This window comes from Lepisma saccharinum, chromosome 2 (genome assembly GCF_977018435.1).
Source record: "Lepisma saccharinum chromosome 2, izLepSacc3.1, whole genome shotgun sequence".
NCBI classification, from domain to species: domain Eukaryota; kingdom Metazoa; phylum Arthropoda; class Insecta; order Zygentoma; family Lepismatidae; genus Lepisma; species Lepisma saccharinum.
Window position 1 is genome coordinate 167,271,999 of NC_139230.1, and position 13,712 is coordinate 167,285,710.

The 13,712-nt window shown below is 40.3% G+C and overlaps 1 protein-coding gene across 1 annotated transcript in view; it reads left to right on the forward strand.

Moving 5' to 3' along the window:
• The window catches only part of Idh (isocitrate dehydrogenase [NADP] cytoplasmic), a 60,412-nt gene that overhangs the window by 31,433 nt on the left and 15,267 nt on the right, over window positions 1–13,712 (forward strand). Inside the window, exons 6-7 of the mRNA XM_083117671.1 lie at window positions 3,371–3,499; window positions 5,403–5,560. Coding sequence (XP_082973797.1) covers window positions 3,371–3,499; window positions 5,403–5,560 — 287 coding nt within the window. The remainder of the gene's footprint in view (window positions 1–3,370; window positions 3,500–5,402; window positions 5,561–13,712) is intronic.

Consider the following 13,712-nt stretch of genomic DNA (forward strand, 5'->3'; position numbering starts at 1 on the left):
TTAGCACCTTGCTGTTTTCTGCACTGAATTTCATTCCTGCTCTTCTGATTTCCTCATTCCAACTATCAAGCTGTCTGTACTTCTTCTTCCCAATTTCCCCATATTACCAAGTCATCAGCAATCAACAGGGCCTTCATCTCTTTGTCTCCTATCTTCTTCCCCAGCTCTGGTTGGCCTTGTATGTGCTGTTCACTCTACACACTATCTCTTCCTCGACTCCTTTCTATCTTAGAGCCTTCCAAATCTTTGTTCTGTCCATGCTATATCTATATCTAGGAATGCCATAATCAAATTATTTCCATACTCGTAGTGCCTTTCTTGCATTTGTCTAATGGTGAATATCAGATCTACTGTTGATCTGCCTCTTCTAAATCCATACTGTTCCTCTCTCATGTTCAGCTCTGTTACTTCCCTTATTCTTTTCTCTAATATTTTCTCATACACCTTTGCTGAGTGGCACATAAGTGTTATTCCTCTGAAGTTTTTACATTCATTTCTGTCCCCCTTCTTGAATATGGGAACTGTTATCTTTGTCCAATCTCTTGGCACTTCTCTCTCTTGCCACACAGTTTTCATCACTCTGTACAGCCTCTGCACACCAATCACTCCTGCTCCTAGTATAATTTTCACTGACACTTCATCTACTCCAGGTGCTCTACCTCCCTTCATTCTCTTCAGTGCTTCCTCCACTTCTTTCCATGTGAGATTCTTTTTTCTTCACTTCATGTTCAATTCCTTCTTTCATGTTCAGCAATTTCTCAATGTTTTCTACACATTCTCCTTATTTCTTCATTCTCTTCTACAATGTTTTCCCTTTCATCCCTTGGCTTACAACTGTCTTCTCTTTCTCTTCTTCTTTCTCTCACTAATCCATACAATACTTTCGTGTTCCCATCTACATCTTCTAGCACTTTAGCCCATTCTTTCCATCCACTTTCTACTTTTCCACATACTCTTTTCATGCATTTTGTGATTTAAGTTTAAACCATTTTCAAAATGCATCATTTTTGTTTTTCATTCTCTCTCTATTCTTTCATTCCACCATGGTGTTTCTTTTTTTTTCTTGCTTATCCTTCTCATACCTTTTCTGCTGCCTCTACTAATTCTGTTTTAAATCTTATCCATTCTGTTTCTACTCCTTTGGATTCATTTCTTGGCACTTTAATTTGCAATATTTCTTGATATTTCTATTATATCACCTTATCCTTCTCTCTTGTTCCTCCCATCTGTCTTTTATTTTCCATCTCCTCATATCTCCTACTAGTCGCCTTGTGGTCACTGTCTTAAGTTCTCACTGGGTATTACTTTAATATTCATTATCTTCTTTAATTCCTTGTTAACCAACATATAATTTATTACAGACTTTTGTTCATTATTTCAACTGTATCTTATAATTTTATGACTGTCCTATTTCTTCTTAAACCGGCTCTTACCTACTAACAGTCTGTTTTGCTTACAAAAGTCCAGTAGGGTCCACCCCTCTTCATTTCTCTGTCCCCATCCATCTGCTCCAAGTATTTTCATATACCCTTTCCTATCTCTTCCCACTTGTGCATTATAATCACCTATCACAATTTGCCATTCCTTTCCTACATGTTCTTCCAAGTCGTCTTCAAATTCTTCTTTCTCCTCCCTTGTACAGTTACGGAAACAGGGTTGTAATGATCCTGTTGAAAGTCAATGGGATTGTTACAACCCAGAAGTGTCCGTGACTGTACATGCTGTTTGTGGGGCATACACTTGACTTATTTCTATTACTTTCTCTTTTACATTCATTTTTATATATATTCAATGTCCCTATTCGTAGCCTGCGTCATCTCCAATTTCCAGTCCAGCTTGCTTCTTTCTTTTCTTGAATTTTTTATGTTTTTGGCTGTTGGCTAATCAGGCCTGTCACAGCCTACACCTGTGTGGTGGGGCTGCCACCTGTGGGTTCTCAGGTACACCCTTGTCTTTCTGTCAGGGTTCCAACTCCCTTAACCTTTCTGGATCCCTCCAGGCCCACAAGACATTGGGGCCAAACACTTTTATGGCTGTTTATTCGCCATGACACAAGGCTGTCGGTGGGTATCTGTGGTATTTGCTGAGTATGCCCATGTCACTGGACACCCTCGGCATCCTGATAGCCTTGCCACCTCGGTCTGGGACTGCTTATTTCGATTTCCCCTTATTCGCAACTTCACCTTGTATCTGAGGGAGGTTTCACTATCCGCCACCTGTGACCTGTCCAGTAGCTGAGGCTTGCACCCAGTAATATACAGTATTCACTTTGAGAATGAACAATAATCTTTACCTTTTTGCAATTTTTTGCTAAAATTTCGATGCAACAAGTAAGGTATTTGTGGCCATAACACAACAGAATTCTTTTGCTGAATAAAAGAAACCACGAGTCATCAGCTTGGGTGCAGTTTCTCAGTTGAACCCCCACAGGACAACCCCTGCCATGGTGGAAGCATTGTGTGGCAGGCAGAAGGTTGAGGTGGGTATACAGAAAAATACATGCAAACCAATAGTGCTGAACCTTCATCTCTAAAGAAACAGATGTGTGTCATTTGTGCTCTCACAAACACTGTAGAAGAATGCACCATCCTCACTGCTTTCTCCCATGCATTGTTGTCCTGTCCTGTCAGCTTCAATCTTACCTTTGTATCACGTTTGTCCCAAACTACTTAGAATAAATTTAAGAGTAATGCAGAGATACATGAGTAGCAATGAATGAAAGCTGGAATTCAGAGATGATGAATTAAAATCAAAGAGATACATTAACAAAATAACTCATTTCACCATGGTTTGGAGAAACTCAAATTGCTTAGGAAGTTTTCCTCTGTAAAAGTGCCAGTATAAAGTACATTGTCATCATATTTGCTGCATTAACCAAGGGATGTAACAGGTGACACAAAATAATCTACATTCAAACATTTATGGTTATTTATGGTGGATGCGGTAAACGTGGTTTAAAATTACTTACATGAAATTTTGAAATTTCATATTTCTGCCTTGCACAATTTAATGGTTAAATTCTATTAATTTCGAAGACTCTCTGTCTTCATTCACTAAGGGTATGGTGTTTGGAGCGGAAATGGTACCGCGTCACTGCTTTGTTTGTTCCTGGGTGGTGGTAGTTGAAATTTCTGAACCATCTCTGCTCCAGATGCCGTACCCTTAGTGAATGAAGCAGTCTACAAAATTAATAGGATTTAACCATTAAATTGTGCAACGTGGAAATACGAAATTTCAAAATTTCACATAAGTAATTTATGGTTATGTTTTCTCTCTTTTATTATTCATGTACCTTCTTCAGAACATGATTCTTTGATGATTTAATGATAATGATATATTTCAGCATATAATGTTTATATTTTTGTTTCAGGGCATTTGCTCATTCATCTTTCCAGTATGCTCTGCAAAGAGAATATCCACTATATTTAAGTACAAAGAATACTATTTTGAAGAAATATGATGGAAGATTCAAGGATATTTTCCAGGAAATCTATGACAAGTTTGTATACAATTATTTTCTCTAAATGAATGCCTTAAAATTTTGATTTTTTTAAAATATGAGATTGTCTTGAATATCCTACCTTGAGATTCAACAAAGGGCACACATTTTAAAATATACAGCATGTTAAAAGAAATAACACTGTTAAGCCTTGTTTCCATGCTTAACCTTTTGAGTCCCAAGTATCTCGATCGAGATACCCAAAAGTAAGCCTCACGGTCCCAAGTATCTCGATCGAGATACCCTGTGTCAAGGTCGTAGTTTTTACGTTATAACTTTTCTATTTTTGGCTAGAATTTCGATCTTTTTTTTTATATTGTTCCTAACACATGTATTTAACAGAAATGTTTATTGCACCTTTTTTTTTCTTCATGAAAATGGAGGTGAAAAGGTGGGAAAAGGGACTTCTCTTTTGCGTCTCTTTTCAAGGGAAAAGATAAATTTCAAACATTTCAACAATTTTTTAAAATCATTTTTGGGGGTTTTCTCCCTTCCCCCGTCATATGTACGCCGAATGTGCATAAATTATATATTGTCTGAATCTGTGATTCATTCTGCGTACAACGGTATATCTTTCATATCTCTAGGCCATTTAGTTTCTGAGCTATAGTCATTTCAAGGTACCGCTGCATTTTGAAGCTTGAATCAGTGGCCATTCCTTTTGGGGGTACAACTCAAGTTACATTGGTCATACGACAATGATGCAAATATTTTTCTGTTTCTTACATGCCAGCGATAATTTCTATGTGCATTTTGAACTTTTCATATCCTTTTTTTCGGGGGGGGGGGGGGGCGAAGGGGGGCGAAACCCCATTTTTAAAAAAAGTATTTTCAGGGGATTTCCCCCTTTCCCCCTCCATATCTACGCCGAATGTGCATGAATTTCTGGTTCATTCCGCGTACAACGGTATATCACTCATCTCTCTAGGGCAATTAGTCTCCGATCTACACTTATTTAATTGAAACTCTGCATTTTGCTCAAAATCGGCTCGGGACCGAGAGGCTTACATGTGAAAATGGCCTTGGGACTCAAAAGGTTAATAATGCTGACCAATGCAGAAATTTATTTAAAAAAAACACTATACAAATCAGATTTAAATGTTTGTTCTGAGTCTGAAGAAGACCTTCTAGAAGGATGAAACATCACGTGTATAGTGTGTTTTTTAAAATAAATTTCTGCTTTGGTCAGCATTTTTAGTGTGTTGTTAAAAGGAAACATTAAAACCTTTCTGGTGTTTTGCTGCTTTTCATTTGGCATCATCAGGGTGAGATGACAATAGCATGCAACAAAGGAGTGTTTTACCCAGATGTCAAAGTTCAGCTGATGCGATATTGTAATCAGTTGGATTTGGCAACTGCTCCATATCCCTTTTCTCCTGTATTATACCAATTTAAAAGCAGCAGAACATCACAATATGACTTTTAATGACAGCCAAGATGAAGAGATCAGCATAATGCATGCCAAATTTATCTAGTTAATTAAGGATTATACATAGAATTGTAAAACTGTAGTTTATAGTTTACAGAGTGTGATGTATGGGGTGCTCTTCAGAAATCAACCAAATGTCAACCTCTCTTCCACGTAGTACACTCTGACAGTTCTGTACTATCAGACACCAGGAAGCCAGGGTCTTGTTTACTTGCTTGTATTTCACATAGGTGGTTATGATTTTTGTGTACCAGATATAACTTAAATCAGTTTTGAGAGTTCATTAACAATTATAGTACTGAAATGTAGTTTTATACACTGCTTTTGAATATGAAATGTGCTCTGCTTTGTACTGAAAATTTCATCTTTGTTTCACCACAAATGTGTGCCTCTTAAATATGTGTAAATTAGTGAAATAAACATTTCATTCATGTTACTTCAGGATCTTTATTTATTTTATTATTATTTTTGTAGAGAATACAAGAAAGCATTCGAGGCCAAGAACTCGTGGTATGAACATCGATTGATTGATGATATGGTAGCATATGCTATGAAATCTGAAGGTGGTTTTGTTTGGGCCTGTAAGAACTATGATGGTGATGTACAGTCAGATTCAGTTGCTCAGGGATATGGTAAGTATGCTTTGTAAACTTGTCATATTTTATGTTTTATATGAAAAAATATGTTCCTTGATATTTAATTGTCCTAAGTAGGGACCTTGATTTTTTGGTGTAATATTTTTTTCTTCAAAAAGTGGCGTTATTTTTTCAGTTTTATTTTTACCAAAATTTGCTTTTTCACTTTAGCACACTTTTCTGCCAAATAAACCTAAAATTTTACCTTCAATACATTTTTAAGCTCTTCCCTAGGTGGCTAATTTTACTAACAAGACTCTCGTCAGTCTTCTTACACAAGTAACCCTGCAAAAAGGGAAACAAAGAACTATTAACTCTCCATGAGTTGATCAGAATATGTTCACCTACGACCAAGTCACCAAATTTAACTTTAAGCAGTGCCCTTTTTCTGAAAGACAAGATCTCTGTACTCTTCATAAGTAAAACTAATGGAAAAGCAACAAAAATGGAATAAAGTTTTGTGTATTCAATTTTTTAGTTTTATGAGGAAGAAGTAACCAGGGAAAAGTAGTTAATTTTAGATCACTTGGTTATAAAACATGTTTTGAGATTTTTGTTTTTGTTTTTTGGGATTTGACCTTTGGTGACCCGTTCTTTTCACAACCTGTCCTTATGCTACAAAGTGGTTTTTGGGATTTGGCCTTTGCCCACCTGTTTTTTTAGCAACCTGTCGTTATGCGACACCCATACTTTTTGGTGACCCATTCTTTTAGAATCCTGTCCTTATGCTTGTCTTTTTGTGTCATTTCCATATGCTTATACAGTCTTTCTTATACTCGTGCTTTGGAGACCTGTCCTTTTAACGATCTGTCCTTATGCTACTCAGTCTTTTTGCGGCCTTTCCATACGCTACACATTATTTTTGAGACTTGTCTTTTGGCGACCCATTCTTTTAGCGACCTGTCCTTATGCTACAAAGTGGTTTTTGGTGACCTTTGGTGACCCGTTCTTTTAACAACCTGTCCTTATGCTACAAAGTGGTTTTTGGTGACCTTTGGCGACCCATTCTTTTAGAATCCTGTCCTTGTGCTAGTGCTTATGCTAGTCTTTTTGTGTCATTTCCATATTCTTATACAGTCTTTCTTATACTCGTGCTTTGGAGACCTGTCCTTTTAACGATCTGTCCCTGTGCTACCCAGTCTTTTTGCAGCCTTTGAATATGCTACGCAGTATTTTTTAAACTTTTTCTTTGGCGACCCGTTCTTTTAGCGGTCTGTCTTTATGCTACGCGGTCCTTTTCCTGTCTATCCATATGGTACAAAGTGTTTGTGAAACTTGTCCTTTGGCGCCTGTTCTTTAGCAGCCTGTCCTTCTGCAACCCAGTCTTTTTGTGGCCTTTCCATACGCTACACAGTATTTTTGAGACTTGTCCTATGGTGACCCATTCCTTTAGCGAACTGTCCTTATGCTACAAAGTGGTTTTTGGGATTTGGCCTTTGCCCACCTGTTTTTTTAGCGACCTGTCGTTATGCGACTCCCATATGTTTTGAAACTTGTCCTTTGTCGAACCATTCTTTTAGAATCCTGTCCCTAAGCTACACAGTGTTTTTGAGACTTGTCCTTTGGCGACCTGTTATTTTAAGGACCAGTACTTATGCTACATTCTTTTTGAGACTTGTCTTTTGCCGACACGTTCTTTTAACGGTCCATCCTATGGTGACCATTCTTTTAACGGTCCATCCTATGGTGACCGTTCTTTTAACGGTCTGTTGTACGGTGACCATTCTTTTAACTGTCTGTTGTATGGTGACCGTTCTTTTAACGGTTTGTGCTATGGTGACGGTTCTTTTAACGGTCTGTCCTACGGCGACCGTTCTGTTAACGGTCTGTCCTACGGCGACCGTTCTGTTCACGGTCTGTCCTAAGGCGACCATTCTGTTAACGGTCTGTCCTAAGGGGACCGTTCTGTTAACGGCCTGTCGTACGGCGACCGTTCTGTTAACGGCCTGTCGTACGGCGACCGTTCTGTTAGCGGCCTGTCGTACGGCGACCGTTCTGTTAGCGGCCTGTCGTACGGCGACCGTTCTGTTAGCGGCCTGTCGTACGGCGACCGTTCTGTTAGCGGCCTGTCGTACGGCGACCGTTCTGTTAGCGGCCTGTCGTACGGCGACAGTTCTGTTAGCGGCCTGTCGTACGGCGACCGTTCTGTTAGCGGCCTGTCGTATGGCGACCGTTCTGTTAGCGGCCTGTCCTATGACGACAGTTCTTTTAGCAACCTGTCCTACGGTGACCATTCTATTAATGACCCAGTTTTTTTGCTACTTGTCGTTTGGCCACCAGTTATTTTATGGACCTATACTTATGCTACCCAGTCTTTTTGCGGCCTTTCCATATGCTAGGGAAGATTTTTGAGATGCCCTTTAGCGATCCATTCTTTTAGCAACATGTCCTTATTCTTCCAACTATTTTTACGATTGTCCTTATGGTAGAAAGTATTTTTGAAAGTCTTATTTTGGCGACCCGTTCTTTTAGTGACCTGTCTTTATGCTACTCGGTCTTTTTTTGGCTTTGTCATATGCTAAGCAGTGTTTCTGAGAGTTGTCCTTTGGTGACCCATTCTTTTAGGGACCTGTCCTTATGCACTACAGTATTTTTGAGACTAGTCTTTTGCCAAACCGTTCTTTTATTGACCTATACTTGTGCTACCCAGTTTTTTGCAGCCTTTCCATATGTTAGACAAAATTTTTGAGATGTCCTTTGGCGACCCGTTCTTTTAGCGATCTGTCCTTATGCTACAAAGTGGTTTTTGGGATTTGACCTTTGGTGACCCATTCTTTTAACAACCTGTCCTTATGCTACACACTCTTTTTGAGACTTGTCCTTTGCCCACCCATTTTTTTGCGACCTGTCGGTATGCAACTCCCATACTTTTTTAATCTTGTCCTTTAGCGACCCATTCTTTTAGAATCCTTTCCTTATGCTAGCGCTTATGCTGTTCTTTTTGTGTCATTTCCATATGCTTACACAGTCTTTCTTATACTCGTGCTTTGGAGACCTGTCCTTGTGCTACCCAGTCTTTTTGCGGCCTTTGAATATGCTACGCAGTATTTTTTAAACTTTTTCTTTGGCGACCCGTTCTTTTAGCGGCCTGTCTTTATGCTACACGGTCCTTTTGCTGTATCCATATGGTACAAAGTGTTTGTGAAACTTGTCCTTTGGCGCCTGTTCTTTAGTGGCAGCGGCCTGTCCTTCTGCGACCCAGTCTTTTTGTGGCCTTTCCATACGCTACACAGTATTTTTGTGACTTGTCCTATGCTGACCCAGTCCTTTAGCGATGGTGGTTTTTGGGATTTGGCCTTTGCCCACCTGTTTTTTTAGCGACCTGTCGTTATGCGACTGCCATACTTTTTATACTTTTTGAAACTTGTCCTTTGGCGACCCATTCTTTTAGAATCCTGTCCTGATGCTAGTGCTTAAGCTAGTCTTTTTGTGTCATTTCCATATGCTTATAGTCTTTCTTATACTCGTGCTTGGGAGACCTGTCCTTTTAACGATCTGTCCTTATGCGACCTAGTCTTTTTGTGTCCTTTCCATACGCTACACATTATTTTTGAGTCTTGTCTTTTGGTGACCCATTCTTTTAGCGACCTGTCCTTATGCTACAAAGTGGTTTTTGGGATTTGACCTTTGGTAACCCATTATTTTAACAACCTGTCCTTATGCTACACACACTTTCTGTTAACGTTCTGTCCTACGGCGACCGTTCTTTTAACGGTCTGTCCTACGGCGACCGTTCTTTTTACGATCTGTCCTACGGCGACCGTTCTTTTAACGATCTGTCCTACGGCGACCATTCTTTTAACGGTCTGTCCTATGGCGACCATTCTTTTAACGGTCTGTCCTACGGCGACCATCCTGTTAACGGCCTGTCCTATGGCGACCGTTCTTTTAGCGGCCTGTCCTACTATGACAGTTCTTTTAACGGTCTGTCCTACGATGACAGTTCTTTTAGCAGCCTGTCATACGGTGACAGTTCTTTTAGCAGCCTGTCATACGGTGACCATTCTATTAATGACCCAGTTTTTTTGCGAATTGTCGTTTAGCGACCAGTTATTTTATGGACCTATACTTATGCTACCCAGTCTTTTTGCGGCCTTTCCATATGCTTGGGAAGATTTTTGAGATGTCCTTTAGCGATCGATTCTTTTAGCAACATGTCCTTATGCTTCAGACTATTTTTACGATTGTCCGTATGGTAGAAAGTATTTTTGAAAGTCTTATTTTGGCGACCCGTTCTTTTAGTGACCTGTCTTTATGCTACTCGGTCTTTTTTTGGCTTTGTCATATGCTAAGCAGTGTTTCTGAGGGTTGTCCTTTAGTGACCTATTCTTTTAGGGACCTTCCTTATGCACTACAGTATTTTTGAGACTAGTCTTTTGCCAACCCGTTCTTTTATTGACCTATACTTATGCTACCCAGTTTTTTGCGGCCTTTCCATATGTTAGACAAAATTTTTGAGATGTCCTTTGGCGACCCGTTCTTTTAGCGATCTGTCCTTATGCTACAAAGTGGTTTTTGGGTGACCCATTCTTTTAACAACCTGTCCTTATGCTACACACTCTTTTTGAGACTTGTCCTTTGCCCATCCATTTTTTTGCGACCTGTTGGTATGCAACTCCCATACATTTTAACCTTGTCCTTTAGCGAGCCATTCTTTTAGAATCCTTTCCTTATGCTAGTGCTTATGCTGTTCTTTTTGTGTCATTTCCATATGCTTACACAGTCTTTCTTATACTCGTGCTTTGGAGACCTGTCCTTTTAACGATCTGTCCTTGTGCTACCCAGTCTTTTTGCGGCCTTTGAATATGCCACGCAGTATTTTTTAAACTTTTTCTTTGGCGACCCGTTCTTTTAGCGGCCTATCTTTATGCTACACGGTCCTTTTGCTGTCTATCCATAAGGTACAAAGTGTTTGTGAAACTTGTCCTTTGGCGCCTGTTCTTTAGTGGCAGCGGCCTGCTCTTCTGCGACCCAGTCTTTTTGTGGCCTTTCCATACGCTACACAGTATTTTTGAGACTTGTCCTATGGTGACCCATTCCTTTAGCGACCTGTCCTTATGCTACAAAGTGGTTTTTGGGATTTGGCCTTTGCCCACCTGTTTTTTTAGCGACCTGTCGTTATGCGACTGCCATACTTTTTATACTTTTTGAAACTTGTCCTTTGGCGACACATTCTTTTGGAATCCTGTCCTGATGCCAGTGCTTAAGCTAGTCTTTTTGTCATTTCCGTATTCTTATAGTCTTTCTTATACTCCTGGTTTGGAGACCTGTCCTTTTAACGATCTGTCCTTATGCGACCCAGTCTTTTTGTGTCCTTTCCATACGCTACACATTATTTTTGAGTCTTGTCTTTTGGTGACCCATTCTTTTAGCGACCTGTCCTTATGCTACAAAGTGGTTTTTGGGATTTGACCTTTGGTGACCCATTCTTTTAACAACCTGTCCTTATGCTACACACACGTTCTGTTAACGGTCTGTCCAACGGCGACCGTTCTGTTAACGGTCTGTCCTACGGCGACCGTTCTGTTAACGGTCTGTCCTACGGCAACCGTTCTTTTAGCGGCCTGTCCTACGGCGACCATTCTTTTAGCGGCCTGTCCTTCTCCAACCGTTCTTTTAGCGGCCTGTCCTACGATGACAGTTCTTTTAACGGTCTGTCCTACGATGACAGTTCTTTTAGCAGCCTGTCATACGGTGACCATTCTATTAATGACCCAGTTTTTTTGCGAATTGTCGTTTAGCGACCAGTTATTTTATGGACCTATACTTATGCTACCCAGTCTTTTTGCGGCCTTTCCATATGCTTGGGAAGATTTTTGAGATGTCCTTTAGCGATCGATTCTTTTAGCAACATGTCCTTAAGCTTCAGACTATTTTTACGATTGTCCGTATGGTAGAAAGTATTTTTGAAAGTCTTCTTTTGGCGACCCGTTCTTTTAGTGAGCTGTCTTTATGCTACTCGGTCTTTTTTTGGCTTTGTTATATACTACACAGTGTTTCTGAGAGTTGTCCTTTGGTTTACCCTCACACCCCCTATACGCCTTCATGGCGTGGTGCTATGCACAGGGGAACACTTTACTTTTTTTTTTTGTCCTTTGGTGACCCATTCTTTTAGGGACCTGTCCTTAGCACTACAGTATTTTTTAGACTAGTCTTTTGCCAACCCGTTCTTTTATTGACCTATACTTATGCTACCCAGTTTTTTGCAGCCTTTCCATATGCTAGACAAAATTTTTGAGATGTCCTTTGGCGACCCGTTCTTTTAGCGATCTGTCCTTATGCTACAAAGTGGTTTTTGGGATTTGACCTTTGGTGACCCATTCTTTTAACAACCTGTCCTTATGCTACACACTCTTTTTGAGAATTGTCCTTTGCCCACCCATTTTTTTAGCGACCTGTCGGTATGCAACTCCCATACTTTGTTAATCTTGTCCTTTAGCGACCCATTCTTTTAGAATCCTTTCCTTATGCTAGTGCTTATTCTGGTCTTTTTGTGTCATTTCCATATGCTTACACAGTCTTTCTTATACTCGTGCTTTGGAGACCTGTCCTTTTAACGATCTGTCCCTGTGCAACCCAGTGTTTTTGCAGCCTTTGAATATGCTACGCAGTATTTTTTAAACTTTTTCTTTGGCGACCCGTTCTTTTAGCGACCTGTCTTTATGCTACATGGTCCTTTTGCTGTCTATCCATATGGTACAAAGTGTTTGTGAAACTTGTCCTTTGGCACCTGTTCTTTAGCGGCCTGTCCTTCTGCGACCCAGTCTTTTTGTGGCCTTTCCATATGCTATACAGTATTTTTGAGACTTGTCCTATGGTGACCCATTCTTTTAGCGACCTGTCCTTATGCTACAAAGTGGTTTTTGGGATTTGACCTTTGGTGACCCATTCTTTGAACAACCTTTCCTTATGCTACACACACTTTTTGAGACATGTCCTTTGGCCACCAGTTTTTTTATCAACCTGTCGTTATGCGACTCCCATACTTTTTGAAACTTGTCCTTTGGCGACCCATTCTTATAGAATCCTGTCCTTAAGCTACACAGTGTTTTTGAGACTTGTCCTTTGACGACCTGTTATTTTAAGGACCAGTCCTTATGCTAATCTTTTTGTGAATTGTCTTTTGCCGACACGTTCTTTTAACGGTCTGTCTTCCGGCCACCGCTTGTTTTAACGGGCCATCCTTGGTGACCTTTCTTTTAACGGTCTGTCCTTTGGCGACCGTTCTTTTAACGGTCTGTCCTATGGTGACCGTTCTTTTAATGGTCTGTCCTATGGTGACCGTTCTTTTAATGGTCTGTCCTATGGTGACCGTTCTTTTAACGGTGTGTCCTACGGCAACCGTTCTTTTAACGGTATGTCCTACAGCGACCGTTCTGTTAACGGTATGTCCTACGGCGACCGTTCTCTTAACGGTCTGTCCTACGTCGACCATTCTGTTAACGGTCTGTCCTACGTCGACCATTCTGTTAACGGTCTGTCCTACGTCGACCGTTCTGTTAACGGTCTGTCCTACGTCGACCATTCTGTTAACTGTCTGTCCTACGTTGACCGTTCTGTTAACTGTCTGTCCTACGTTGACCGTTCTGTTAACGGTCTGTCCTATGGCGATCGTTCTTTTATCGGTCTGTCCTACGGCGACCATTCTATTAATGACCCAGTTTTTTTGCGACTTGTCGTTTGGCGACCAGTTATTTTATAAACCTATACTTATGCTACCCAGTCTTTTTGCGGCCTTTCCATATGCTAGAGAAGATTTTTGAGATATGTCCTTTAGCGATCCATTCTTTTAGCAACGTGTCCTTATGCTTCAGACTATTTTTACGATTGTCCGTATGGTAGAAAATATTTTTGAAAGTCTTTTGGCGACCCGTTCTTTTAGTGACCTGTCTTTATGCTACTCGGTATTTTTTTTTGGCTTTGTCATATGCTGCACAGTGTTTCTGAGAGTTGTCCTTTAGAGACCCATTTTTTTAGAGACCTGTCCTTATGCACTACAGTATTTTTGAGACTTGTCCTTTGCCCACCCGTTTTTTTAGCAACCTGTCGTTATGCAACTCCCATACTTTTTTAACCTTGTCCTTTGGCGACCCATTCTTTTAGAATCCTGTCCTTATGCTAGTGCTTATGCTAGTCTTTTTGTGTCATT